Source organism: Parambassis ranga, chromosome 2 (genome assembly GCF_900634625.1).
Source record: "Parambassis ranga chromosome 2, fParRan2.1, whole genome shotgun sequence".
In the NCBI taxonomy this organism is placed as follows: Eukaryota; Metazoa; Chordata; class Actinopteri; family Ambassidae; genus Parambassis; species Parambassis ranga.
The window spans coordinates 645552-670402 of record NC_041023.1 but is presented as its reverse complement, the minus strand read 5'-3'; the positions used below and the strand labels follow the sequence as shown (position 1 = coordinate 670402).

At 52.3% G+C, this 24851-nt stretch overlaps 2 protein-coding genes across 2 annotated transcripts; both read left to right on the top strand.

Moving 5' to 3' along the window:
- The first annotated feature begins 880 nt into the window (after positions 1 to 880).
- Positions 881 to 24607, top strand: LOC114431610 (target of Nesh-SH3-like). Its single transcript, XM_028399168.1, has 20 exons — positions 881 to 948; positions 1021 to 1160; positions 8108 to 8257; positions 8601 to 8666; positions 11992 to 12171; positions 13434 to 13502; positions 13577 to 13709; positions 13784 to 13965; positions 14063 to 14109; positions 17345 to 17375; positions 21642 to 21710; positions 21799 to 21927; positions 22001 to 22090; positions 22174 to 22383; positions 22493 to 22598; positions 22666 to 22745; positions 22824 to 22853; positions 22925 to 23083; positions 23164 to 23286; positions 23360 to 24607. Exons 1-20 carry the CDS (start codon positions 881 to 883, stop codon positions 23473 to 23475), a joined length of 2178 nt encoding a protein of 725 aa, XP_028254969.1. The 3' UTR covers positions 23476 to 24607.
- LOC114432048 (uncharacterized) lies at positions 19253 to 20483 on the top strand. Its single transcript, XM_028399820.1, has 2 exons — positions 19253 to 19816; positions 20123 to 20483. Exons 1-2 carry the CDS (start codon positions 19270 to 19272, stop codon positions 20353 to 20355), a joined length of 780 nt encoding a protein of 259 aa, XP_028255621.1. The 5' UTR covers positions 19253 to 19269; the 3' UTR covers positions 20356 to 20483.
- Positions 24608 to 24851: the final 244 nt, after the last annotated feature.

Sequence of the window (24851 nt, the reverse complement as noted above, 5' to 3'; positions counted from 1 at the left end):
GCGCCCAGTATTACCGCCGCTACGGCGCAGAGCCGCCCCAGTACTACCGCCGTGTCGACCCAGACCTGCCTCAGTACAGCAGCTCGGCCAGCGTCGACGGCTCCAAAGACCTCGGCAGCGACGAGATGCAGCACATCTACCAGAACACCACGCTGAGCAAAGAGGTGAGTCCAGACCTGCAGCCGGCACGCCGCGCTGACAGCTGTAATCTGCCTCAGAGGTTGTTCCTGTTCAGAGAAGGACTGTAGAACATGTGGACCTCAGCCTGATGCTTTGTTGTGACGGTGTCTTGGCTCACAGGGTGTAGCTCTCAGCAGGAGCTCCGTACTACGTGGAGCTGTATTTTTAGCTCCTCCTCACATAAACATGTTTTCTCTGCGTGACCTCTGACCTCTCTGCAGGAGATCCAGGAGCGCCTGAGGATCATCGAACTGTGTGCCAGGGATCAGCACTTCGCAGAGTTTGTGCGACAGACTCAAGTGTGAGTGGAACTCCTCTGGCTCCGATTCACTGAGGAAGAGGAGGATAAGGAGGGGGAGGAAGAGGAAGAGGAAGGGGAGGAGGAGCAGGAGGACAAACATTTAGGAGCCGGCCTCCTACTCCTCTTCCTCCTCCTCCCTCTCCTCCTCCTCCTTGTGGTTTTTCTGTGGTCTCCTCCTCCCCCTCCTCCCTCTCCTCCCCCTCCTCCCTCTCCTCCCCCTCCTCCCTCTCCTCCTCCTCCTTCTTGTGTTTTTTCTGTGGTCTCCTCCTCCCCCTCCTCCCTCTCCTCCCCCTCCTCCCTCTCCTCCCCCTCCTCCCTCTCCTCCTCCTCCTCCTCCTCCTCCTCCTCCTTCTTGTGTTTTTTCTGTGGTCTCCTCCACACTGATGACTTTTCTCTCTGATGGAGCAGATACCTGGAGAGGAGAGGCAGCTCCACCACGTAACCGGGCACCGGCTGCCGACCTCCAGGTACCGCCGTCTCCAGATGGTGTCTCCTCTGAAGTCGCTGAACGCACTTGACGTTTCTTTGTGTCTCTGCAGGACGCTGCCTTTGACTGGAGAAGGGGGTTGCCGTGGCGACGCTCTGACACCTGCAGGAGGGGATCGCCGTGACGACGCTCTGACTCCTGGAGGACAGGGTCACCGTGACGACGCTCTGACTCCTGGAGGACAGGGTCACCGTGACGTCACCGTGACGACGCTCTGACTCCTGGAGGACAGAGTCACCGTGATGACACTCTGACTCCTGGAGGACAGGGTCACCGTGACGACACTCTGACTCCTGGAGGACAGAGTCACCGTGACGTCACCGTGACGACGCTCTGACTCCTGGAGGACGGGGTCACCGTGACGACGCTCTGCCTCCTGCTTGTTGCTCCTGTGTGTGATGTCCTGCCATCTCCCCCCCGCTGCGTACCTCTCTGTCTTACACTTGTCTGCGTCACGGCGGGCAGCGCCGCCCCTGTCAGTGCCTTCACGCTCTGTTAGCCTCTCTGGGACGTGACGCACCTTCGGTTCGAATCTGAACTCCTCCGCCTGCTTCGTGTTCATCCAATCAGCTGCTTCTGCAATGTTTACAGTCTCACACAGAGTCCAGTCAGAAGACAGCGCCGGTCCTTAACGCTGCTGTAGGCGTGTTTGTGAAGTGTTTCTGTGTCGTGTTTGACCTGCTGCTGTCATGGACGTTTGTCCCCTGTTTTCAGCCTGGTCCTCATACGTCCTCTATTTTCTGAGACATTATGAAGGAGGTCTCACTGTGTGGACAGACGGGACTGCTGATGATGACTCTGGTGAAGGACTCCTGGCGGGGTGTAGACGATGTGTCCTGTAGACGTGGTGGTGTGTGTGTGTGTACTGCCTGTCAGCCGTAGTTCTGGGATGTAGCTCCCGGTGCTGTGTGGCTGCTGCCTGTCAGTCAGAGCTCTGGGATGGATCCACCTTTTCTAAATAAACCAGGTTTACAGAGCTGCTGCTTGTTGTGTTTGATGCTGATCTGTGAATGGGTCGGAGGAGGAGCCGCTGTCAGACGGAGGAATGTGACCCGGGTCAGTGAACACACCGTACTCATCGTCATGACAACCCGATGACAGCTGCAGGTAGAGGAGGGGAGGGCTCTGATTGGTGTTTAGTGATTATTTATCGACTGATCGGACACAGCCTCCATCATACTGTAGAAACTTTACTTCCTTCTTGTCTTTTCATCACATGTGTTTATTTTTTTATTTGTGTTTTTCTGTCATTTATAAAAATATTTTATAAAACTTGTATTTAGAATTTAGTTTTTTAGTTAGTGAATGTTTTTAATAAACAACAACAAAACGTCCTGTGTGTGTGTCTGTGTGTCTGTGTGTGTGTCTGTGTGTGTGTCTGTGTGTGTGTGTGTCTGTGTGTCTGTGTCTGTGTGTCTGTGTGTCTGTGTGTTTGTGTGTGTGTGTCTGTGTGTGTGTGTCTGTGTGTGTGTGTGTGTGTGTCTGTGTGTGTCTGTGTGTTTGTGTGTGTGTGTCTGTGTGTGTCTGTGTGTTGTGTGTGTGTGTCTGTGTGTGTGTGTCTGTGTCTGTGTGTTTGTGTGTGTCTGTGTGTGTGTGTGTGTGTGTCTGTGTGTGTGTGTGTGTCTGTGTGTTTGTGTGTGTGTGTCTGTGTGTCTGTGTGTGTGTGTGTGTGTGTCTCTGTGTGCTGATGACAGATTGTAGTCTTCATCACCTGACAGACAGACGGACAGCTGTTTGTGTGTGTGTGTGTGTGTGTGTGTGCGTGCTGATGACAGATCTCTTCATCACCTGCTGTTGGATTGTGTGTCTGATTGTGTAACTCTGGTGTTGCGGCGCCACCAGCAGGAAGTTAGACGTGTTTCCATGGCGACCATGATTCCAGTATCAGCTTGTTATGCTCAGACGTGTTTCTGGATTCTTCCCGGGCTCGCTGACAGGAAGTGAAAGCTGACACCGTCACAGAGCGCGCAGACAAAATAAACGCGTCTGATTGGCTGTCAGACGTCTCTGCTGCAGCAGCACAGCTGCATGATGGGAAAGCTCGATTGATCAGATCTGATCACAGTGCCAATGATGACGGCGGGTCGACCTTTGACCCCTGCAGGCTGGTCATGTGATGCGGCTGCTGTGAGGGATTCTGGGACGCCGTCTCCGTGGGTTACATAAGCTGTTTGTGCTGGCGGCCTCATCACCTCTCCGCTCCGCCGAGCACTCAGGTGCTTCCTCAGGCTTCTTTGTTTTCCTACCCACAATCCTCGGCTGCTGTCATCGCCATGGAAACGAGACACAGTTATGTAACATCAGAGGAGACAAATGTATAAATATATAAAAGCATCAAATTATTATTTCTAATATGAATCATAATGTAGAAATAATTCCAATACTTCCATAAATAAATGATCTATTCCAGATAATCAATAAAAGCTGTGTAATATTAGGTGGCTGTGTGTGGCTAACAGATGACGTCACTTTGACGCTGTGCTGGCTGCGTCAGGATGTTTTTGTCTGCAGGTACGTGAGGAGGAGGAGGAGGAGGAGGAAGTCTGCGGGCTTAATGGGAAACACAGGCCGCCTGTCACAGGCCGTTAGCGTCAGTTACGTAATGACCTCACCAAACACCGCTTTGCTTCTCTCAGGAGGGATGAAGTTACCGCGCGCTGACGTCACTGCGCGGGCCGTCAGGCCAGTCGGTGGGGAGGGGGAGGGGGGGTTACGGGGGAGGGGGAGGGGGAGGGGGGGTTACGGGGGAGGGGGGGTTACGGGGGAGGGGGAGGGGGGGTTACGTGGGCGGGGTCAATCGGAGACGCTTCCGTGATGCACCTGCGCGTTAGGTAAGTGCTAAAACGGCGGTTAGCACACATGCTAGCAGCTAGTTAAAATAAAGCAAATGCGGCTAGCTTCAAACAGCTAGCATGTTAGCGCTAACTCTGTCAGACTAGATGAAAATATTTAAAAGCAGCTGTATGCTAGCTGCTGCTTTAGAGCTACACCTGCCCTATCATCCGTTTCCCAGCCGCTGTGGTGTGCTAGGCTAGCAGCTATTAGCATTAACATAAATGACCACACTGAGCTCTAATGGTGACTAGCTTACTGTTTAATGTGCTTTGTTTCATTGTTTCCTGGCTGTTGCGCTGTGCTAAGCTAACCACACAGTGCTACAGTAACAACAAGGTTGTGTGAGAGCTCGGAGTGTTTGTTTCCATCTGTTTGTGTGGACTTTGTGTTTCCATGAACAGTGAGGCGCACTCACTGAGTTCAGGCCATTTTCAGCCTTTGTTTTAATGCACACAGATCCGTCCTCACACATCTGTGTGAGCAGAAGTTTGGGGGATTTCCTTCTCCTCTGCAGCAGCTGGATGGGGGGGGATTATTCGGGCCCTCTCCTGCCGGGGCCTCACGGAGCTGTTCTTCATGTAAGCTGGCATGGAAAATAAGCCATCCTCCTCTCCGCTCTGCTTTCCAAACCTGAGACGTTCCAAGTGGGGGAGCTGACATGGTGGCGTTGGCCTGCGCAGGCGACATCTGCAAACACTTTACGAATCACTGCACGAGGAGGAGGAGGAGGAGGAGGAGGAGGTGGAGACGGAGGCGGCGGAGGAGGCGGAGTGTGCTTCTGCATGAGCTCAGGTGAGGTTACCTTCACCAGCAAACACGCACATTTGTTATGGTGCGTCTGCGGCGGCAGATCGAGGTGATAAAACAACCTCCAGTGACCTACATAACCCACTGAACTACTTCCAGAGTGGAAAAGTCCTCCACGTGATGGATGGAGCTGATTTATGGCTCTGTAAGAGGAATTAGAGGTCTGCTCCTCCAGGCCGGAGCCTCCTCCGGGTCTAACAGGAGTCAGGATTTATTCAGGGGTTCTGTCTTCTGCAGCTACGAGGAAGTAAACCCGTGAACATAAATCCTGCTCTAACCGCCCGCTCTGACGCTGCAGCTGCATGCTGTGCTCTGCCTGCTAGCTGTTAGCTTGTAGGTTTGTGTAGCCTTGGTGTTTGGAGGCAAACAGGAAGCTGCAGCTTTGAGATATTTTTATGTGGCCTCATAAACATGCAGCATTATGAAGCTGTTTGTCTGAAGCCGTTTCAGCCGAGCAGTCACAGGACGTCCTGAGCGGGGACATGCTGAAGCTACAATAACACTGTGAATGTCAGTAAAAACAAGAAAACAACAACCCCCTACAGACATGCTAACTGGTCCGTGCTAGCTCTCAGAGAGCCTCGGCGGTTGGCTCTGATTGGTTAAAGATGGCGGCTGTGTTCTGTGGACAGTAACTGAAGGCAGCCTGATGTAAACAATCAGGAGACGTTTATTTAAAGCTGCGCTGTGATAATCTGTCCTCTGTGCTCGGTCAGGCTGGAAGTGGTTCCGTTTGGTTCTTTAATTCCAGAGTTTGCCTTCCTTCTCCGTTCCAAATAAGTTTGGTCAACCTCAGAAACCGACTCGTCCGCAGGGCCGAGCCTTCGTCATCCTTTCCCCCGTCTGCGCGCCAGTTTCCCAGCAGCCCTTGAACGCTGCGCAGAGCGGGACTGAAGAAGTCTTTGTGCTTCTGAACTTTCCTCTGTCTGATCTGCCATTTCATCTGCAGCTCTGGCTGCTGCTCCACGTGTCTCTGGGAATCCGTTCAAGGCGTTCGGAAAGAAATACCAAAGAATCGCTGCGGTAATTACCTCATTACCCAGCACCCACCTGAGAGCCGGCGTCAGGGAGCGCTGATGCTTCCTGACAGGTCGGCCACATGGTGGAATGAGACAGAGGTGCAGAGAGCAGGTGGAGACAGACTGCAGCTTCATTCAGTGACAGGATGTCTTAGCTTAGCAGGAAGATTGTGGACTAGAGAGCGTTAAACCCTGCACAAGTTAGCAAACAAGCTAACATCAGAATCTACACTGACTCGGCTTGATCCCCCCCCCCAAAAATACCTGATTACAGCTAGCTGGAGCTAGCTTGGCTGTTAGCAGAGGAGCTCATGAACCACTGTATACCTTAGCTTAGCACAAACAGCAGAAACAGCTAGCTGCTTCATTCATGTCACGGTATTTTGACTTGCTGACAGCTGCTGTGCGGTGCATCAGTGTGTTTGTGTAGCGGGACACACTCGGCCTCAGATCGTGTCCAGATGAAGCTCATCAGTCAGGGGTGGTTAGCAGGATTCATTTAATGGGTCTTTTCACATTAATAAGGCTGTAAAGTGCTCGGAGGCCTGAGAGCCTCTGCCTGCTGGACCCCTGCTGGACCCCTGCTGGACCCCTGCTGGACCCCTGCTGGACCCCTGCTGGACCCCTGCTGGACCCCGCTCGCTCTGTGGGAAGACTCCTCCAGACAAAGGCTGCATTGTGCTGCCGCTCTCTCTCCTCTGGCCTCAGCGCTCATCACTGTGATGCGATGCAGGTGCTGTGTGGGCTCTGGCGCGCTGAATCAACGCCGCCGCTTTGGCAGCGCGAGACGTTTTGATTGGTTAAAGAGCTCGCTGTTTTCCCGGGAACAGCTGAGGGCGGCACAGAGTGTCCACAGTGAAAATATTAAAGTGAAAATTCAGGTCGCTTCTACAATTTCACATCAGATCTGCAGCTGCTGAATCAATCAGGACACAGAAACCCGATCTGTTCACACCTCCTGACACACAGCTGCAGCTCACCTTCAGAATAAAAGCCTCCGAGAAGAGACTGTTCAGTCTTTATGGAAAGTTTGATGAAAATAACTTTGTTTACAGCTAGCATAAAGTTTTATTATTCATGGCATCAATAGCAGCTGTGCTAATGCCATTAAAGTTTAGCTGCTTTCAGGCCTCAGTGGCTCGCTGGCCTAATTGGCAGCATTAGCATCGTTAGCCTAATTATCAGCGGCAGCGCTGAGCCTCGGGCTGCTGTGTGTTTGCAGTAATTAGTGCGGCGCTGGAGCCGGCCGGCCCTTTGATGTTTACAGGCTGAGGCGAGCAGCAGAGGAGGAGTGTTGACTTTGGCAGCGGCGTGCTGGAGCTTGTTGTTCGCAGCTGTCGGACTCTTTACTGCCGCTCCACTGCGTCCAGCTCGCTGAAAACCTGATCATCCTACCTGGACCTGGCTCCTCTCATCTGCACACTGTGTCCTCTCTGTGTTCACATGCACCAGGCTGAGCAGGGATGTGAGAAACACAGAGAGAGCAGGGGTTAAACACAACAAACACACAGAGAGAGCAGGGGTTAAACACAACAAACACACAGAGAGAGCAGGGGTTAAACACAACAAACACACAGAGAGCAGGGGTTAAACACAACAAACACACACAGAGAGCAGGGGTTAAACACAACAAACACACACAGAGAGCAGGGGTTAAACACAACAAACACACACAGAGAACAGGGGTTAAACACAACAAACACACAGAGAGAGCAGGGGTTAAAAACGACAAACACACACAGAGAACAGGGGTTAAACACAACAAACACACAGAGAGCAGGGGTTAAACACAACAAACACACACAGAGAGCAGGGGTTAAACACAACAAACACACAGAGAGAGCAGGGGTTAAACACAACAAACACACAGAGAGAGCAGGGGTTAAACACAACAAACACACAGAGAGCAGGGGTTAAACACAACAAACACACAGAGAGCAGGGGTTAAACACAACAAACACACACAGAGAGAGCAGGGATTAAACACAACAAACACACAGAGAGCAGGGGTTAAACACAACAAACACACACAGAGAGAGCAGGGGTTAAACACAACAAACACACAGAGAGCAGGGGTTAAACACAACAAACACACAGAGAGAGCAGGGGTTAAACACAACAAACACACAGAGAGAGCAGGGGTTAAACACGACAAACACACAGTGAGGTCTGCAGTGGCAGATACACTGACAACGTGCAGGTCTGGTTAACATGAGACCAAACTAAGTAAAGAAGTAGCCACAAGTTAGCATTTGTTAGCATCACGGTGATTAAGGGGAGGGGGCTAAAAGGGTTAAAAGTATAGAATGAACTAGGACTGCCTACAGTGGAAGCTGACAAGATGGCTGACGACAGATCAGGGCATGTCAACAGAACGAGGCATCGATGTGCAGCTGAAGGGTTCAGTGGACTAAACGCGGTTTGAAAACAGGAACGGGTTAAATCCTGACCATGAACCAGCTCACTGTGACTCTGCAGTTCTGCAGGTGGCCACTGGAGGCAGCCTCTCCTCCTCAGGCTGTGGTTTCCCGCCTGATGAGCGTCTGACTGACAGCTCTCTGAAGGTTCCTTCAGCCGTCGCATGCGGCGCCACGTGCTGGATCCACAGAGTCCAGAGCCAGGCTCTGGGTTTCCCTCCTCCTCCTCCTCCTCCTCCTCTTCATCCTTCCAGCTCGGAGAAAACATGTCATGTTGGCCGTGCGTCTGTTCCCAGCAGCACGTGTGAAGTAGGCGGATGTGTTGTGATGCGGGTGGAGTCTCTGTGATGTCCAGGAGCGGCAGGGCCGCCAGGACGCTCTGGTTTCACAAGGTGGTCTGTGAGCACGTGCAACGAGCCTCACTGACCCACACACACACACACACACACTGTTTCATGTGTGTGTTTGTGCGCTATTAGCCGTCTGCTGACAGACGTTTGTTGAAGCCGTTAACGTTCACAGCTGATCTTCATTCCTGTCATTCCTGTTGCCAGGCTCCGCCCACGTCCTCCACATCCAGCTGCTGCTCATCGAGCCGAGCGAACCAGAGCGTCACACAAGTGACGATATCACAACACACAACTGTAGTGACAGCACACAACTGTAGTGACAGCACAACTGTAGTGACAACACACACAACTGTAGTGTCAACACACAACTGTAGTGACAGCACAACTGTAGTGACAACACACACAACTGTAGTGACAGCACACAACTGTAGTGACAGCACACAACTGTAGTGACAACACACACATGTAGTGACAACACACACATAGTGACAACACACAACTGTAGTGACAACACACAACTGTAGTGACAACACACACATGTAGTGACAACACACACATAGTGACAACACACAACTGTAGTGACCACACACAACTGTAGTGACCACACACAACTGTAGTGACAACACACACATAGTGACAACACACAACTGTAGTGACCACACACAACTGTAGTGACCACACACAACTGTAGTGACAACACACACATGTAGTGACAACACACAACTGTAGCACAGTTGGCTCTGAGTGAGCCGCAGGGGCCCGGGGGGGGGGGAGTCACAAGAAGCAGCAAAACAACTGCAAAGACACACGGCAGTGATGGTGCTGCACACAGACACACACAGACACACACAGACACACAGACACACACAGACACAGACACACACAGACACACAGACACACACAGACACACACAGACACAGACACACACAGACACAGACACACACAGACACACAGACACACACAGACACACAGACACACACAGACACACAGACACACACACACACAGACACACACAGACACAGACACACACAGACACACAGACACACACACAGACACACACAGACACACAGACACACACACAGACACACAGACACACACACACACAGACACACACCCCTCAGAGCAGCAGGGCTCTGTTTCTTCTCAGGGTAACTTCAGCATAAAGTGGAAAACAACACATTAAGAAGAGGGAGGGGTGAGGAGGGAGGAGGGGGGTGAGGGGTGAGGAGGGGTGAGGGGTGGGGGGGGTGTACATGATGAAAAAAGCAGGGGGAGTAAAAAACAGAAAAAGCATGTTTGAGGTGCGGACAGAGAGGAGGCGGGGCCGGGAGCTGCAGGGGGAGGAGGGCCCGTGGACTCTGTGGACTCTGTGGGGGTTGGTGATGTCATCCAGGCCACGCCCACCTGCAGAGCCTATAGATGCTGGTGTTTGAGTCCTCCTCTCCACAGCGAGGACGTCCGACGGCTGAACAAGTCCTGAGTCTGCAGGGAGAGACGCTTGGTGAAGTTGTCCAGCTCCTGGTCGCTCCTCGTGCTTCACAGCAGCTGCACCCTCGTCTTCATCGCTGCTCATCTCTGCTCGTCCTCCTCACGCTGCCAGAGGTCATGGCGGGCACCGCTCTCCTCCTGCTCCGGGTCTTCCTCCTCCTGCTGGGAGGGACGGGTCTCCTCGGCGGCGTCCCTGCACAGAGGGTTAGAGGCAAGTGACAGAATGTCTGCTCCGTCTGTGCATGACTCCTGCGGCTCTCACCTGAGCTCTTCGTCGCTGCATGCTGCACGTCGCTGGGTGTGTCGCTCGCCCGGATGTGGGCGGGGCTTAGTCATGATATGACCTGTCATTTTCTTTCCACTTCATTGATCCTGTAAGAGTTATGTAAGGCGCTAAAATCCCCTCATCAGTGACACGGCGCTCTGATGTGACGGCTCGGAGAGTATTACCTCACGGGGCGAGAGACAGCCAAGAACAACAGAGAGAGAGAGGGTTAGCCTTTACTGCTGCTTTATGTGGATGTTTATCAGACCTGATCGGCACACACCGCTTCACTGTTTCTGATTTAGCTGTTAGCTGTGCTGCAGTGTTTGTTCCTGCAGGAGTGAAGCTTGTCCTGATGGTGGCGCTGCTACTTTTTTACAGTGTAACTCAAGGATAAATGTTGTGTGCCTGACCTGCGGGGTCACTGAGTGTCTGTAGAGTTAAATCTGGGCTTCTCTGAGGTTGTTTCCATGCCGTGTCGCCATGGAAACATGCTGAGCGGACTGTTTTAAAGGGTCAGGTGGTGCCAGTTGCTCCTGCAGGGGGCGCTGCTGCACAAAGGAGGATGTACAGTGAGTCTGGTGGGAGGACTTGTGGAGGTTTGACATGTGGAGCGCTGATGAAGGCGTTCGGGCGGAGCTTCGAGGCGTCACGTGTGGTGTTGTGTTGTCACGGCGGCGCTGTGCGGCGGTGGGGAAGTGTTGGTGCGAAGACAGAGCTGTGTGTGTGTTTCACACGGAGTCTCAGGCAGCTTTGCTGTGCAGGACGTCAGAGAACATGGAGGTCACTCTGACTCTGACCGTGCGTGTCCTGTAACACGCTGAAGCTCCGCCTCCTCCTCCTCCTCACCGTCAGCCCTCTGCGTCCTGGAAAAATAAAAGTTTTTATAGTTCCTGAGAAAAGCCCGCAGCGCTGAAACATTTTGTCCTCGTTAAAGTTTTAACAGCGGGCCGTGACGTCGGGGGTGAACCCTGCAGGAGGAGAGGTCAGGGCGAGCCGCCGCCGGACGCCAAACAGCTTCATTAACTGCGGCTCAGAGGGGAGAACCTCAGACTGACATCAGACCATGGACTGTACCATCACTGACAGACTGAACCATTATAGAACAGACTCACACCGAGCTGAAGGGGGCGCTAGATCTTAAGCTGACTCATAAATTAGAGTGACCTCTAGTGGCTGTTCCAGGAATGGTTAAAACTGCAGGTCTCAATAAGGTTGATGCAGTTTCTTTGTTAGCCACTAGAGGGCAGCACCAACAGTGACACGATATGCAAACAGACCTTAAAGTGACAACGTCCAGCAGGGGGCAGACTTCTTCACCCACTCAGCTGTTTAAGAGATCAGGCTTTCAGACCCGGTGGTCTCAGCTCCGCCTTTCCGCCCATGTTTCGACGCGGTGCAGCTTCAGAACCAGATTCCTGGATTGTAGTGTTGTGTGTGATTCTTTGGCCTGAGTTTGGTCTGGAAGGTTCTTTCAGCCAAAACAAACGTGTGTTACGAGTGGGTGAACACGAACCACACGGACCCTGCTCCCTGCAGCTGATTGGTCGCCTCCGTTCCAGAGTTTCTCTTGTTATTATCTTCAATTTGTTGTCATGTGAGCGCGGCCGCTTAATTAGCAGAACGGTCTGGCAGCGAGGCGCTGGATGTAACAACGTGTGGAGGATAATTTCCAGACTGGAAACATAAACACAGACCAGGATCAACAGGTTCTGTTCCTTCAGATGTGACTGAACTCTGATGTTCTATTGAAAGATGATATAAAAACATTTATTCAGACTTTACAGAATCATTTTAAATAAAGTTTTTTTAATTTGTTGACTTTCTTCTTCTTCTCTCCAGTGCGCCGCCAGAACATGAAGGTTCGGATCAACGCCACCGGCGACACCATCGTGATGAAGTTCGTGCGGCCGAGCCCGGACGTGAAGCTGGAGGGCTACATCCTGGGCTACGGCAGCAGCATGTTCTCCAAGCAGTTCATCCAGCTGCCCGAGAACGGACAGCCCTACCAGACGGAGCTGGGTGAGATTTATCTTCTGCTTCCCCCCAGCAGCGCCGCGCCGCGTCCGACAGCGAGCGCCGCAGGAAGTGATGAATCATGTGGTTTCTGTGTTTCACACTCGTGGGAAACGCAGAGTTTCTGCAGGAACGTGAGAAGCGGCGGCAGCAGGTGGTTCTGATCCTCCGTCTGTAGCTCGGCCAGGAATTTAGATCCCAGCAGCAGCAGGCGGTGGTGACGGAGAAGCTGCTGGGAGACGTCCTTCAGTCTGGAGACATGATGACTGCAGCAGCTCTCTGAGTGTTCCCTGTTAGCACGCCTCAGAGCGGGGCTGGACTCTGGTGGACAGTCCATCGTTTGTCCTCTTCATGCAAAGACCTGTCGGCTCTGTGACGCAGGTTTGATGGTGACTCTGTGTGAGGTCAACATCAGCTCTGTGCTGTGACAAACCTCCACCACCGGCTGGAGCAGGTGGAGCTGCGAGTGTTTACGCTCCTCTCTGAGGATGATGATGAACATGCAGGAGCAGCTCCGCCGGGAGGCCTTCCATTTAACCCCGTCTTCGTTTACCTCGCTCGTCTCTCATCGCTGCTGTTTATGCCCCGAGGCCACCTGTCAGCGTTGGCGTGTGGGCGGGGCTGCGGCCTGTTTACCTTCCTCGGTGGAGGATCATCCGTCAGCAGCGGCCGCGGCGTTGACTCTTTAATCCGCTGCTGCAGGGTTTTAGGTTTTTAGGGCCTCCACTGTTTTCTTTACTTAAACACAGAACCCTGACTGAAGTGTGGAGGAACGCTGCAGGTGAGCAGTGAGGTCACCAGGGGGCGGGGCATGTTCCTGCCTGTCAGCTGCCAGGGATGAAGAAGAGCAGCACTCAAGCTTCTGCAGTGTCCTCCAGTGATCACCTGACCTGTGTCAGAGGTCAGAGGTCACGGTGTGAGCATTTTTCGACCCCTCTGGTCGCTCTACATCAGTTTGTTGGTACTCTGTGACTCCTTTCTGTGGTTGTCCATCAGGTTTTGGTCCCTTTGTGTCCCTCTGAGACCTGTCCCGGTCTGTGGCGCCTGTGAAACTGGAGTGGACCTGCTCAGAGGCGTTTATAGGAACACCAGATTAGTCTCACGTGTGGATGTTTAGACAGCCGTCCTCGTGTTTCACAGAGCGGCTCTGTAATCGTTCACATCTGCGCCTCTGTGTTCCGTCCACCATGACAGCATGACATCATCACCATTGCCGCATTCCTCCCGTGTTTCTGCACTCACTCAGCCCTATCCTCGCTGTTTTTCAGATGCTGAGCCCAAGTACCTGGTGGCCGTGCAGCCAATCCCGGCCAATGATGTGAAGAAGCACTGCACAGGTACGCCGCCTGCTTCCTGATTGGTTTAAACCTCCTCACAGGAAGTCTGACTCTGTCCCCGCCTGTCCACACAGGCAAGGTCAACCTGGAGAAGCCGCTCCACCTGGTGATTGGTTCCGTCAGCCCGACGGCGGTGCTGCTGTCCTGGGGAAACTACTTGAAGACGCCCTACGAGGGGAACATCATGAACGAGTGTCTGGAGGACGGGTGAGTCTTCACAGCCAGGCCGCGTTCAGCGTCCAATAAATAAGTAGATCCAAACCGACCTCTGTCCTCGCCAGGTTCTACACCATCCGCTACAGGGAGAGGAACAGAAAGTGGATCTACCAGACCTGCCCAACCAGTGACACCGTCATCGACAACCTGAAGCCCGACACCGCGTATGAGTTCGGTGTGCGCTCCAACAAGGATGACCGCAGCGGAATGTGGAGCAAACCGGTCATCCACAACACCAACATGGGCAGTAAGGACCCACTTCCTCTGACCTCACTTCCTCCCGGGTCTGACCTCACTTCCTGCTGGGTCTGACCTCACTTCTGACCTCACTTCTCCTGTTTCAGACCCTCAGAAGCCGTTCAAGCTGCGGAACCCTCTGGTGAAGCCGCTGGTAGGTGGCTGTGCTTGTTGTTGTTGTGTTGTGTTGTTGTTTGTGTGTCTCTGAGGTGATGTTGTGTTGTGTTGTTGTTTGTGTGTCTCTGAGGTGATGTTGTGTTGTTGTGTTGTGTTGTTGTTTGTGTGTCTCTGAGGTGATGTTGTGTTGTTGTTTGTGTGTCTCTGAGGTGATGTTGTGTTGTGTTGTTGTTTGTGTGTCTCTGAGGTGATGTTGTGTGGTGTTGTTGTGTGTCTCTGAGGTGATGTTGTGTTGTTGTTGTTTGTGTGTCTCTGAGGTGATGTTGTGTTGTGTGGTGTTGTTGTTTGTGTGTCTCTGAGGTGATGTTGTGTTGTTGTGTGGTGTTGTTTGTGTGCCTCTGAGGTGATGTGTTGTTGCTTGTGTGTCTCTGAGGTGATGTTGTGTTGTTGTTTGTGTGTCTCTGAGGTGATGTTGTGTTGTTGTGTGGTGTTGTTGTTTGTGTGTCTCTGAGGTGATGTTGTGTTGTTGTTTGTGTGTCTCTGAGGTGATGTTGTGTTGTTGTTATTTGTGTGTCTCTGAGGTGATGTGTGTTGTTGTTGTTTGTGTGTCTCTGAGGTGGTGTTGTGTTGTTGTTTGTGTGTCTCTGAGGTGATGTTGTGTTGTTGTGTTGTGTTGTTGTTTGTGTGTCTCTGAGGTGATGTTGTGATGTTGTGTTGTTGTTGTTTGTGTGTCTCTGAGGTGATGTTGTGTTGCTGTTGTGTTGTGTTGTTGTTTGTGTGTCTCTGAGGTGATGTTGTGTTGCTGTTGTGTTGTGTTGTTGTTTGTGTGTCTCTGAGGTGATTTTGTGTTGTGTTTGTTGTTTGTGTGTCTCTGAGGTGATGTTGTGTTGTTGTGTTGTTGTTGTTTGTGTGTCTCTGAGGTGATGTTGTGTTGTGTTGCTGTTTGTGTGTCTCTGAGGTGATGTTGTGTTGTTGTGTGGTGTTGTTGTTTGTGTGTCTCTGAGGTGATGTTGTGTTGTTGTGTGGTGTTGTTGTTTGTGTGTCTCTGAGGTGATGTTGTGTTGTTGTGTGGTGTTGTTGTTTGTGTGTCTCTGAGGTGATGTTGTGTTGTTGTTGTGTGGTGTTGTTGTTTGTGTGTCTCTGAGGTGATGTTGTGTTGTGTTGTTGTTTGTGTGTCTCTGAGGTGATGTTGTGTTGTTGTGTGGTGTTGTTTGTGTGTCTCTGAGGTGATGTTGTGTTGTGTTGTTGTTGTTTGTGTGTCTCTGAGGTGATGTTGTGTTGTTGTTTGTGTGTCTCTGAGGTGATGTTGTGATGTTGTGTGTTGTTGTTGTTTGTGTGTCTCTGAGGTGATGTCGTGTTGCTGTTGTGTGTTGTTGTTGTTGTTTGTGTGTCTCTGAGGTGATGTTGTGTTGTTGTGTTGTTGTTGTTTGTGTGTCTCTGAGGTGGTGTTGTTGTTGTTGTTTGTGTGTCTCTGAGGTGGTGTTGTGTTGTGTTGTTGTTTGTGTGTCTCTGAGGTGATGTTGTGTTGCTGTTGTGTTGTGTTGTTGTTTGTGTGTCTCTGAGGTGATGTTGTGTTGCTGTTGTGTTGTGTTGTTGTTTGTGTGTCTCTGAGGTGATTTTGTGTTGTGTTGTTGTTTGTGTGTCTCTGAGGTGATGTTGTGTTGTTGTGTTGTTGTTGTTTGTGTGTCTCTGAGGTGATGTTGTGTTGTGTTGTTGTTTGTGTGTCTCTGAGGTGATGTTGTGTTGTTGTGTGGTGTTGTTGTTTGTGTGTCTCTGAGGTGATGTTGTGTTGTTGTGTGGTGTTGTTGTTTGTGTGTCTCTGAGGTGATGTTGTGTTGTTGTGTGGTGTTGTTGTTTGTGTGTCTCTGAGGTGATGTTGTGTTGTTGTTGTGTGTGTTGTTGTTTGTGTGTCTCTGAGGTGATGTTGTGTTGTGTTGTTGTTTGTGTGTCTCTGAGGTGATGTTGTGTTGTGTGTTGTTGTGGTTTGAGGTGTTGTGTGTCTCTGAGGTGATGTTGTGTTGTGTGTTGTTGTTTGTGTGTCTCTGAGGTGATGTTGTGATGTTGTGTTGTTGTTTGTGTGTCTCTGAGGTGATGTTGTGATGTTGTGTGTTGTTGTTGTTTGTGTGTCTCTGAGGTGATGTCGTGTTGCTGTTGTGTGTTGTTGTTGTTGTTTGTGTGTCTCTGAGGTGATGTTGTGTTGTTGTGTTGTTGTTGTTTGTGTGTCTCTGAGGTGATGTTGTGTTGTTGTTTGTGTGTCTCTGAGGTGATGTTGTGTTGTTGTGTGGTGTTGTTGTTTGTGTGTCTCTGAGGTGATGTTGTGTTGTTGTGTGGTGTTGTTGTTTGTGTGTGTTTGAGGTGATGTTGTGTTGTGTTGTTGTTTGTGTGTCTCTGAGGTGATGTTGTGTTGTTGTGTTGTGTTGTTGTTTGTGTGTCTCTGAGGTGATGTTGTGTTGTTGTGTTGTGTTGTTGTGTGTCTCTGAGGTGATGTTGTGTTGTTGTTTGTGTCTCTGAGGTGATGTTGTGTTGTGTTGTTGTTTGTGTGTCTCTGAGGTGATGTTGTGTTGTTGTGTGGTGTTGTTGTTTGTGTGTCTCTGAGGTGATGTTGTGTTGTGTTGTTGTTTGTGTGTCTCTGAGGTGATGTTGTGTTGTTGTGTGGTGTTGTTGTTTGTGTGTCTCTGAGGTGATGTTGTGTTGCTGTTGTGTGTTGTTGTTGTTTGTGTGTCTCTGAGGTGATGTTGTGTTGTGTTGTTGTGTTGTTGTTTGTGTGTCTCTGAGGTGATGTTGTGTTGCTGTTGTGTGTTGTTGTTGTTTGTGTGTCTCTGAGGTGATGTTGTGTTGTTGTGTTGTGTTGTTGTTTGTGTGTCTCTGAGGTGATGTTGTGTTGCTGTTGTGTTGTGTTGTTGTTTGTGTGTCTCTGAGGTGATGTTGTGTTGTTGTGTTGTGTTGTTGTTTGTGTGTCTCTGAGGTGATGTTGTGTTGTTGTGTTGTGTTGTTTGTGTGTCTCTGAGGTGATGTTGTGTTGCTGTTGTGTGTTGTTGTTGTTGTTTGTGTCTCTGAGGTGATGTTGTGTTGTGTGTTGTGTTGTTGTTTGTGTGTCTCTGAGGTGATGTTGTGTTGCTGTTGTGTTGTGTTGTTGTTTGTGTGTCTCTGAGGTGATGTTGTGTTGTTGTGTTGTGTTGTTGTTTGTGTGTCTCTGAGGTGATGTTGTGTTGCTGTTGTGTGTTGTTGTTGTTTGTGTGTCTCTGAGGTGATGTTGTGTTCTTCTCTTTCAGAAACATCACGGCCTCTTCCCGCCTCGTCCTGGTAAGACCCGCCTCTGACCGCGGCCCTCGCCGTGTGCCTTCACGAGTAACGAGTAACGTTTTCTGTGTCACAGCTCTGCACAACGGGACCCCCCTCAAAAGGCTTTCTCCACCATGCTCACAAACCCCGCCTTCCCCGGAGCTCCACGCACTTCCTTTGGTGATTATCTTCCTCTTTGCCTCCACAGGTGCCTCGCCCTCTTCCTCTTCCTCTTCCTGTTCTCATAAATGCAGCGTTTTCTTCCCCACAGCGCCCCCTGAGGTCCAGCAGGAAACTGTCCCTCTGCCCACCTTTCCTCACGTGTCACTCGGTAACGCGTCTCCTCTTTACCTGCTTCAGCTGAAGGGAGGGGGCGGGGTCTGTGCAGCTCTTCTGATTGGCTGCATGTTAGCATGCCGCGAGCCCAGTTAGAAAGTCGATGTGAGGAGATGATGTCACTGGAGACCACGAGTAAGTTCCCCCAACCAGACATGGCTGAGGGTCATGTGACAGCCATCTTCTTCTTCATCTCTGTCCCTCCTCTTTCTCTCTCTCCCTCCTCTTCCTCCTCCTTCTCTACCTCACTCTCCCTCTCTCCCTTCTCTTTGTCTCTGTCCCTCCTCTCCTTCTTCCTCTTCCTCCTCTCCCTCTCTCTCCCTCTCTCCTCCTCTCCTCTCCTCTCCCTCCTCCTCTTCCTCCTCCTCTTCCTCTCTCTCCCTCCTCTTCCTCCTCCTCCTCCTCCTCCTCCTCCTCCTCCTCCTCCTCCTCTCTCCTCCTCCTCTCTCTCCCTCTCTCCTCCTCCCTCCTCTCTCTCCTCTCTCTCTCTCCTCCTCCCTCCTCCTCTCTCTCCCTCTCTCCTCCTCCCTCCTCTCTCTCCTCTCTCTCTCTCCTCCTCCTCCTCCTCCTCTCTCTCCCTCTCTCCTCCTCCCTCCTCTCTCTCCTCTCTCTCTCTCCTCCTCCCTCCTCCTCCCTCCTCTCTCTCCTCTCCCTCTCTCCCTCTCTCCTCCTCCTCCTCCTCTCTCCTCCTCCCCTCTCTCCTCCTCCTCTCTCCTCCTCCCTCTCTCCTCCTCCTCTCTCTCCCTCCCTCCTCCTCCTCCTCCTCTCTCCTCCTCCCTCTCTCCTCCTCCTCTCTCTCCCTCTCTCCTCCTCCCTCCTCTCTCTCCTCTCTCTCTCTCCTCCTCCCTCCTCTCTCTCCTCTCTCTCTCTCCTCCTCCCTCCTCCTCCTCCTCCTCCCTCTCTCCTCCTCCTCCTCTTCCTCTCTGTCCCTCCTCTTCCTCCCTCCTCCACCTTCTCCCTCTCCTCCTCCTCCTCTCTCTCCCTCTCTCCCTCTCTCCTCCTCCCCTCCTCTCTCTCCTCTCTCTCTCTCCTCCTCCCTCCTCCTCCTCCTCCTCCCTCTCTCCTCCTCCTCCTCTTCCTCTCTGTCCCTCCTCTTCCTCCCTCCTCCACCTTCTCCCTCTCCTCCTCCTCCTCTCTCTCCCTCTCTCCCTCCCTCCTCCTCCTCCTCCTCCTCCTCCCTCTCTCCTCCTCCTCCTCTTCCTCTCTGTCCCTCCACCTTCTCCCTCTCCTCCTCCTCCTCTCTCTCCCTCTCTCCCTCTCTCCTCCTCCCTCCTCTCTCTCCTCTCTCTCTCTCCTCCTCCCTCCTCCTCCTCCTCCTCCCTCTCTCCTCCTCCTCCTCTTCCTCTCTGTCCCTCCTCTTCCTCCCTCCTCCACCTTCTCCCTCTCCTCCTCCTCCTCTCTCTCTCTCTCTCCCTCCCTCCTCCTCCTCCTCTCTCTCCCTCTCTCCTCCTCCCTCCTCTCTCTCCTCTCTCTCTCTCCTCCTCCCTCCTCCTCCTCCTCTCCCTCTCTCCTCCTCCTCCTCCTTCCCTCTGCTTCGTGAAGCCTCAGCTGTGTGGGTCAGACTGCATGGCGGACCTGCATGTCAGACGGTTCAGACGCAGACGTGGTTGGGTTTTTCCCTCCACAAGTCGTTCTGCAGAGTCGTCCGGTAGCGTCCAGAGTCACAGCACCTCTGTCCTCTGTCGCCCCAGAAAACGGAAACACCGTCCCGCCGGCGGATCCTCCCACTCCGGCGGATCCTCCCATTCCGGCCCTGCCCTCACTCCCACCCACCAGAACCCCTCGGGCCCGCCTCACTGCCTCCCCTGTCACTAAATTTCCCTCCAGTGGCGACGCGCTGCGTGGGCAGGCTGCTGCGGCGCCCACTAACGCACCGGTGAAGCCTCGTAACCCTGCCGGTAATCCTCTTCAGAACGTCGGTTTAAAACGTGTCGTCTGTTTCACAGCTTTGTCTCTGCAGACTGTTGCCATGGAAACGTGTTTCTGCACCAGGAAGTGGTCCATCTGTGGGTTTTCAGTGTTTCACCCTTCTTTTCCCCCCCACACAGCTTTCGACCAATCACAGGACAGATCGTCGCTGCTGAGATCGGCACTGGCCAATGAGAGGGCCAGAGCTAACGGCTGGGGTAATGATGAGCTCACGCTGCTCTGTGCCGCTGCCTCTGCTGCTTCCTGTTTCCATCCACAGGAATGGCTGCTCCCATCTCACCCTGCATGCAGACAATCTGTCAGTCATGGCCGCCGCCTCGTCGGCGGCTTCAATGACTGCGTGGTGTTAGATTGAGATGTCATCATGATGTCATTCATTCCATCCATCCAGCGCTCCATCACTAACGGCGCCGCTCAGGGCTGCTTCAGGCTCGCTTCTCCGCCGGCGTCTGTAGAGCAGACGGACTGTAACGCCCGCCCTGCTCCTCTCTCTCCTCTTTCAGGTCCCGGCGGCCACAGACACCTCCTGCCTCTGCAGCCCTACAGTCCAGCAGGCGGATCCCTGAGGCCTTCACCCAGAAACCCCCTCTTTCCCTTCTCTAACGGCTTCAGACAGCCTCACTCCTCCTCTAGATCCAGTGACTCCTCCCCGACCTCTGGCGTTCTCGGGGGTAATCCTCCCTGCACCTCCTCATCCCTCTGTCCTCCTGCACTCTGTCTGAACTTCTGCATTTGAAATGAGAGTTTGAGTCTAAAGATCCGCTAAGGGTTATTTAGACATGTAGACTGTAGGAACCCTGATCTGATCCTGATCGGAGTCCCTCTGGTCTCTGTCACTACTGACACAGAGGTCTCTGATCGGAGCTTGTTGGATGGATGTTGTGAATGAAGCGGCCTGCTGAGGCCTCTGGTCTGGTCTGGTCTGGTGTGGGTGTGTCTGGTCTGGTTGTCTGGTCTGGTCTGGTGTGGGTGTGTCTGGTCTGGTCTGTTGTGGGTTCCTCTCCTCCTGTAACCTTGACTTCTCTCCCCACAGTGAGCGGACAGCCTCATCGGGGCATCTCCCCGCCCAAACCGGCCTTATGGTCCCGACCTCGACTGGGTAACATATAGACCTTGTGTGTGTCTGTGTGTCCATCATTAACCCTTCAGTCGCAGCATCTTCAGCAGCTGGTCTCGGTGTTTGTGTCTCCATCATTGTGTGCATTAATCCTTCAGTGTCCTCCATCCGTCCATCCATCAGTCTGTCCTCCATCTTGTGTCTGACATGTTTCAGCTTCTGCAGGTTTGTTAGACTGTACCAGCTCCTCGTGCTGCTGCTGGGGGGGGGGGGGGTACTTCCTGTTGGCTCCTGCTGGTGGTGGTCTTACTGTCTGCTCTGACAGGCCGCTCAGGTCCCAGCATGCAGCAGTAGCGTTCTCACACAGACGCGGCAGCATGGCGGCAGCCATGAGCTCAGAGCTGTGAGGGCAGAGCGGCGCCGAGCAGCCATGTTTGGATGGAGCGGGGCTGGCGGACATGTTTAGGTGTAGCTGATTGAGAGGAATGCGTCTGTTTCATGTTCCACCTCCATCATGTGTTTCATGTTCCACCTCCATCATCCGTCATGTCCCTCTGCACTGCTCCGTCAGCTGGAGGCAGTCAGAGCCCTGATTGTGAGGAATTTTGGCTTCTGCTTAAATAGGGGGGGGGGGGGGTAATTGGCTGCAGGCTTTGCACACACACACACACACACACACACACACACTCACACACACACACACACACACTCTCACACACACACACACACACTCTCACACACACAGACACACACACACACACACACACACACACACACACACACTCTCACACACACACACACTCTCACACACACACACACACACTCTCACACACACACACACTCTCACACACACACACACACACACACACACACACTCTCACACACACACTCTCACACACACACACACACACACTCTCATGTTTCAGGCTGATGTTCTCAGTGCTGCCTGTGTGTGTTTGCTCCAGGCTCTCCGGCTCGTCCGTCCATTCATGTGAACAAGAAGCCCAACCTGGTGGGCAAGCCTGGAGACACAGGTGAGCCACCACAGAAGAAGAAGGAGCGTCGCTGCTCCCTGTCCCCGCTCCCTGTCCCCTGTTAACCCTTCACCTCCTGCCTTTTCAGACAACAAAGTCAACAACCTGAAGCAGACCGACAAGCTGCCCGTCCTGAAGCCTGTAGTCCCCGCAGCGACCGCCAAGCCCACCAAACAGGAACGGAGGAGGACCACCACCGTCTCCCCGACAATCGCCGGTACAGCCATCTCCACCGATCAGCTGTCGTCTCTGTAAAAACAGGCGTCATGTTTGTCTGCGTCTTCTTTCAGCCCCTCGTCAGGAGAGCTGGGAGGAGTCCGACCTCTTCAAGTCCCAGCCGTCCTCTGATGTGGACGCCCTGGGGAAGAAGCGTTACGTGGGTAAGCTGCTCCATCCAATCAGCTCGCAGGGAGCTGAAATCCACTCTGCATACTGACCAGCCGCTGCCCTGCTCCTCCCACAGCGCCCCACGTGGTCTACCAAACGGGCAAGAAGCCGGACGAGCCGTGCTCCATCACCTCCTCCCTCAACTACTTCCCCGAGGACGACCGCGGCGAGGCCAACGTGACGGCGGCACCCAGGTCTGCGCCCTCCAACCTCACTGTGGTGACGGTGGAGGGCTGCCCGTCCTTCATCATCCTGGACTGGGAGAAGACGGACAACGACACCACCGGTACCAAGACATTATCCTAGCTTAGTACAAGCAGCGTTAGCCTAGCTGAGGCTGCGTTTGTTAGTGTAAGTGTCCAGGGATCAGTTCTTTCATGTCCCTGTCTCCTCAGAGTATGAAGTCATCTCCACCACTAAAGGACCAGACGGGGAGCAGGTCTCCATCCTGACCACCAACCAGACCCACACCGCAGTGGAGAACCTGAAACCTGAGAGCAGGTGAGCTCCGGCACACGGCACGTGTCTGACTGCTGTGTCATCATGTTCATCATGTTCTGTCTGTCAGTTATGAGTTCAAGGTGAAGCCGAAGAACGAGCTGGGCTCAGGTCCTCCCAGTGAGCCCGTGTCCTTCAGCACGGAGTCTGGTACGGAGCTGCTGCACCTCCACTACATGCTCTAAACCTGGATGTTGTTTGACTGTGTTCTTCTTCTGTGTTCTTTAGCGGACCCTCGGGTGAGCGAGAACGTGTCAGGTGAGTCCGTGTCCTCCTGGTCTTCATGTCTCAGTAAAGCTGTATTGATGACTGTGGACCCTCCTCTGCAGGTAAGGATGCCATCTGGACTCAGTTCCCCTTTAAGACGGACTCATACTCCGACTGCCACGGCAAACAGTACGTGAAGAGGACCTGGTACCGCAAGTTTGTCGGTGTGCAGCTCTGCAACTCACTGCGGTACAAAATCTACCTGAGCGACTCGCTGAACGGTGAGTTCAGAACCAGATCCATGACCACGTGTCCCTGAACCCCAGATCTGATCTGTCAAACCCCCCCCCTCCCCCCGCAGGAAAATTCTACAACATCGGAGATCAGACCGGCTTTGGCGAGGACCACTGTCAGTTCGTGGACTCCTTCTTGGATGGGCGGACGGGCCGGCAGCTCAGAGCTGACCAGCTCCAGTCCAGACCTGGTAAGACCTGACCCACATTCCCTGGTAACTGTCAGCTGCCTACACGCTCCTCAAACTGTGGATCCTGTTCCAGGTTTCTACCGCGCCGTGCGTCAGGAGCCCGTTCACTTCGGACAGATCGGTGGACACTCCCACGTCAACTATGTCTCGTGGTACGAGTGTGGAACGCCCATCCCCGGCAAATGGTAGACCGCCAGGCGTCCTCCACTGAGGGGGCGGACGGACCCTGAGCCCCCTCCACCATGTTACCCAGTGCTGTAAACACATGTACAGGTCATAGTCGTCAGGGAAGAGAGCGTTTAGAGTATAGCAGGCGCGTCTCGTGGTTTCTATTTATCAGCTGCAGTGTGGTTTATTTGTGTTCAGAAGGGAAGCTGGCTCCCTGGATCAATATTTTCATAAGGAGTGAGATGTTATTTATCAAACGTATCACAGTTCTTCGTCAGTCAGACACGTCAGAGTTTCCACTGTTGCAGTTTGCACAGCAGAAATGTTTTTATATGTATATGGAGATTTTTCATGTGTGCAGATTCACTCCTCTCCCAGTGCTGGTCCCCCTGTTTCCTGCCTCATGCTAATGCTAATAGTGCGTTTGGTCCTCGCTATGCTAGCGAGCTGATCGAGCACACCTCTGTGTACCACAATAAACTCATCCAAAACAGGGTTAGCTGGTTTAACACGGGTTCTTTTCTAGCCCTGATCCAGGTCCAGGACATCAGTCCGTCAGGTGCTCATCATATGTAGGTGTGAAATGTCTGGCTAGCTAACCAGATGTTCTTCTGAGTCCTCTGTGGATTTTCCATGAAAGTCCAAAAGAATGATGCTAATGCTAAATCCCATGATGCCTTGCTTTAGTGTGGAACACTCGCTAATGTTATCTTGCAAGCTATAATGTAGCAAAATACACTCTGAGTGGACAACTTGCAGGGCTAAGTAGCTAGCTAACAGTTTGTATATTACTGGTAAACTAAAAACAGCTAGCAGGCTAACTGTTCCTGCTTTGTACTGCTCTGGGCAATAAGACCCAGCTAGCCATCACATCCACTCACATTTCTGATCATAACATTAGCAAACACGCTAAGCTTGGCCTGCTAACTCTAATTGGCTACATGCTAATTAGATTAGATTAATTAGCTTCGACATGGGTCTGGTGTTTGTGCTTCGTAATGTTCGGTGTAACTTCATATTGTGTGAAACGTGTAGACAGACCTGGATTGGTGCTACAAGCTAACATGCTAATCGTCCTGGCCCAAACATGGCTCCGTGTGGAGGGGTCATGGAGTTTAGCTGTGTTCATGCATAGAGGCCGTCATTATAGAGCGGGGGCCTTAAACACAACATAAGAATGTATTCATGTTTGTTTCTGATTTTACACAATAAAGACGTTTGATAACTTTTTTTAACATGTCTCCACTGCCTCGTATTTCATACATGCTAACGATGTAGCTCATAAACCCGGGCATTAAACCTTTTTAACCTACAGTTCCCATAATGCTTTGCGGCGGGGTAAACAGGAAGTAGATCGCTGCCAGGTAAGAACGGGCGCGATTTTAGGTCGAATTCAG